Source organism: Centruroides sculpturatus, unplaced genomic scaffold (assembly GCF_000671375.1).
Source record: "Centruroides sculpturatus isolate CEXI.00-Female unplaced genomic scaffold, Cexi_2.0 scaffold99, whole genome shotgun sequence".
Taxonomy (NCBI): Eukaryota; Metazoa; Arthropoda; class Arachnida; order Scorpiones; family Buthidae; genus Centruroides; species Centruroides sculpturatus.
The window spans coordinates 492,573-496,577 of NW_019384321.1; the positions used below are offsets into that span (position 1 = coordinate 492,573).

Below are 4,005 nucleotides of genomic sequence, written 5' to 3' on the forward strand. Positions count from 1 at the left end.
GGCGTCAAATACGTAACTTTGAGCGCCATATTATCACTTACGTCACTTCAGAAATAACAAGCATCAATTACGTCACATTGGCGACCATAATCGTCACTTACGTAACTTTGACGACTACAAGCGTCTGTTACGTCACTTTGTTGACAATAAATGTCACTAAGGTTAGTTTAATGGCAACAGGCGTTAATTACGTCACTTTGGCAATCATGAGCGTCACTTACATTACTTTTGCAGTTATAAACGTCAATTACGTCACTTAAACGGCGATAGGCGTGAATTACGTTACTTTAATGGCTATATTCGTCATATACGTCACTTTGAAAAAAATTAATGTTAATTACGTCACTTTGGCAGCTATAAGCGTTAATTACGTCACTTTGGTAACAATACGCGTAAATTACGTCACTTTGGCAATCATATACGTTAATTACGTAACTTTGGTGGCCATAGTCGTAACTTATGTTACTTTGGCGACTAGAAGCGTCTGTTACGTCACTTTGGCGGCAATAAGTGTCACTTACGTCAGTTTGGCAGCAATACGCGTCAATTACGTCACTTTGGTAACAATACGCGTCAATTACGTCACTTTGCCAGCCAAATGCGTCAATTACGTTACTTTCGCGGTCATAGGCGTGAATTACGTCACTATAGCAGCCATACTCGTCATATACGTCACTTTTGCAACCATAGGCGTCAATTACGTCACTTTGGCAGCTATAAGCGTTAATTACGTCACTTTGGCGGCTATAAGCGTTAATTACGTCACTTTGCTAACAATACGCGTAAATTACGTTATTTTGACCGCCGTAGGCGTCATTTACGTAAGTTTTTTTAACCGTAGGCGTCACTTACGTCACTTTCGCAATAATAGGCGTTAATTACGTAACTTTAGCGACTACAAGCGTCAATTACGTCACTTTGGCAACCATAGGATTCACTTATGTCACTTTGGCGGCCATAAGCATAACTTTTGTCATTTTAGCGACTATAACTGTCATTTACAACACTATGGCGGTTATAAACGTAACTTACGTCACTTTAACAATTATAAACGTCACTTACGTCATTTTGGCGGTTATAGGCATCAATTACGTCATTTTGACAACAATAGGCATAAATTACGTATTTTTGGCGCTCATAGGCGTCAAATACGTCACTTTGGCAATCATAGGCGTGAATTATACGTTATTTCGGTAATTATATACGTAAATTACGTTACTTTGGCGGCCATAGGCGTGAATTACGTCACTTTGGCTGCCATAGGCGTCAATTACGTCAATTTGGCGGTCATAACCATTACTTTTGTCATTTTAGCAGCTATAAGTGTCATTTACATCACTATGGCGGCTATAAACGTAACTTACGTCACTTCAACAATTATAAACGTCACTTACGTCATTTTGGCGGTTATAGGCGTTAATTACGTCATTTTGGCAACAATAGGCATAAATTACGTATTTTTAGCGCCCATAGGCGTCAAATACGTGACTTTGGCGGTTATAAGCGTCAATTACGTTATTTCGGTAACCATATACGTGAATTACGTTACTTTGGCGGCCATAGGCGTCAATCACGTCATTTTGGCTGCCATAAGCGTCAAATACGTCACTTTGGCGGCCATAGGCGTAACATTCGTCACTTTTGCAGCCATAAGCATAACTTATGTCATTATGGCGGTTATAGGCGTCATTTATGGCAGCCAAAGTGACGTAATTCACGTATATGGTTACTGAAATAACGTAATTGACGCTTATAACCGCCAAAGTGACGTATTTGACGCCTATAGGCGTTAAAAATACGTAATTTATGCCTATTGTTGTCAAAATGACGTAATTAACGCCTATCACCGCCAAAATGACGTAAGTGACGTTTATAATTGTTAAAGTGACGTAAGTTACGTTTATAGCCGCCATATTGATGTAAATGACACTTATCTTCTTCGTGCCATATCAGATTTCTGACGTCGGCGACACCCGGCGCAGATTAGTAAGTAGTTAATAATACGCCAAGGTGTTACTAGGGAAGGTTAGTACCCAGAGTGGTTTCCCGTTGCCTTCTCTGGGGCGCGATGTTACGTGAGGGAAAGAATGCCTTCCGGGAGGACTTTTATAAGGAACTGGCCTCCTATTTAGTTGTTATAGGCAAGGAGAAAACCCGGAAAACTTCAAGCAGCCAGCCTGTCCGATCGCGGCGCAAACCCACGACCGAACTCCCAGTGTTTAGGGTACGAAGACCACTCGGCCACTGGTAAATGACACTTATAGCCGCTAAAATGACAAAAGTTATGGTTATTGCCGCCAAAGTGACGTAATTAACGCCTATTTTTTCCAAAGTGACGTATATGACGAATATAGCCATTAAAGTGACGTAATTCACGCCTACGGCCGCCTAAGTGACGTAATTAACGTTTATAACTGCAAAAGTGACGCAATTGACGCTTATAAACGCCAAAGTAACGTAATTGACGCCTGTGGCTACCAAAATGATGTAAGTGACGCTTATGGCCACAAGAGTCACGTAAATGACGCTTATTTCAACCGAAGTGACGTAAACGACGCCTATTGTATTTTAAGTAACATAAACGACGTCTATTGCTACCAAAGTAACGTAAACGACGCTTATTTCCACCAAAGTGAAGTAAACGAGGCCTATTACTACCAAAGTTACATAAACGATGCCTATTGCTACCGGTGCCGTAAAGAATGCATATAGCAACCAAAATAACGTAAACAACGTTTATGCTAATTTAAGTGACGTAAACGACGCCTCTTAAAACTAAAGTCACATAAGCGACACCCATGAACGTTTGAGTAACGTTATTGACGCTTATTGCTGCCAAACTAACGTAAGTAACGCCTATGGTAGCCAAAGTGACGTAAGAGACGCCCATTACTGCCAAAGTGACGTGATTTATGGTTACCGAAATAACGTAATTGACACTTATAACCGCCAAAGTCACGTATTTGACTCCTATAGGCGCCAAAAATACGTAATTTATGCCTATTTGTGTTAAAATGACGTAATTGACGCCTATAATTGCCAAAATGACGTAAGTGACGTTTATAATTGTTAAAGTGACGTAAGTTACGTTTATAGATGCCATAGCGATGTAAATGACACTTATAGCTGCTAAAATGACAAAAGTAATGGTTATGGCCGCCAAAGTGACGTAATTGACGCCTATGGCAGCCAAAGTGACGTAATTCACGTATATGGTTACCGAAATAACGTAATTTACGCCTATGATTGCCAAAGTGACGTATTTGACGCCTATGAGCGCCAAAAATACGTAATTTGTGCCTATTGTTGCCAAAATGACGTAATTAACGCCTATAACCGCCAAAATAACGTAAGTGACGTTTATAATTATTAAAGTGACGTAAGTTACGTTTATTACCGCCATAGTGATGTAAATGACACTTATAGCCGCTAAAATTACAAAAGTTACGCTTATGGCCGCCAAAGTGACATAAGTGAATTCTATGGTTGCCAAAGTGACGTGATTTACGTTTTTAATTGTAAAAGTCACGTAAGTTACGCCTATAACCGTGAAAGTAATGGAAGTAACGCTGATAGCAGCTAAAATGACGTAAGTTACGCTTATAAACGCCAAAAATACGTAATTTATGTTTATTGTTGCCAAAATGACGTAATTGACGTTCATAACCGCCAAATTGACGTAATTTACGCCATTGGTAGAAAAAGTGACGCGAGTGACGCCGATAAACGAAAAAACTTACGTAAGTGACGTTCATAACTGCAAATAACACTTCTCCTTTATTCACAAAATCCACAGAACGTTTGAATAAAGTCGTCTAGAGTATTTCTCCCACAAACGGAAAATCTGACATTATTAAGTTGTCCGGGTTAATATTATCAAGATTATAACCAAATTATTCTATAGAACATGACTACGATAATGAAACAGAGGCGAAGAAGAAAATCAAGCCACAGCTTTAACAAATGCTTTGAAAAAATTGATACATAAATATCTTCAAGAGCCTG

At 39.5% G+C, this 4,005-nt stretch overlaps 2 protein-coding genes across 2 annotated transcripts; one reads left to right on the forward strand and one right to left on the reverse strand.

Moving 5' to 3' along the window:
• Window positions 1-290: 290 nt before the first annotated feature.
• LOC111625507 lies at window positions 291-1,733 on the forward strand. Its single transcript, XM_023368662.1, has 2 exons — window positions 291-837; window positions 1,234-1,733. The coding sequence occupies exons 1-2, from the start codon at window positions 291-293 to the stop codon at window positions 1,731-1,733; spliced, it is 1,047 nt and encodes a 348-aa protein (XP_023224430.1).
• Window positions 1,734-2,746: 1,013 nt separating this feature from the next.
• Window positions 2,747-3,664, reverse strand: LOC111625514. Its single transcript, XM_023368674.1, has one exon. It carries the CDS (start codon window positions 3,662-3,664, stop codon window positions 2,747-2,749), a length of 918 nt encoding a protein of 305 aa, XP_023224442.1.
• Between the last annotated feature and the right edge of the window lie 341 nt (window positions 3,665-4,005).

Bases quoted from the DNA above. Each gene is read 5' to 3' on its own strand.
- LOC111625507 (XM_023368662.1), top strand. From the start codon at position 291: ATGGCTATATTCGTCATATACGTCACTTTGAAAAAAATTAATGTTAAT. The intron at 838-1,233 runs GTAGGCGTCACT...TGGCGGCCATAG, and splicing joins TTACGTAAGTTTTTTTAACC to GCGTGAATTACGTCACTTTG.
- LOC111625514 (XM_023368674.1), bottom strand. From the start codon at position 3,664: ATGAACGTCAATTACGTCATTTTGGCAACAATAAACATAAATTACGTA.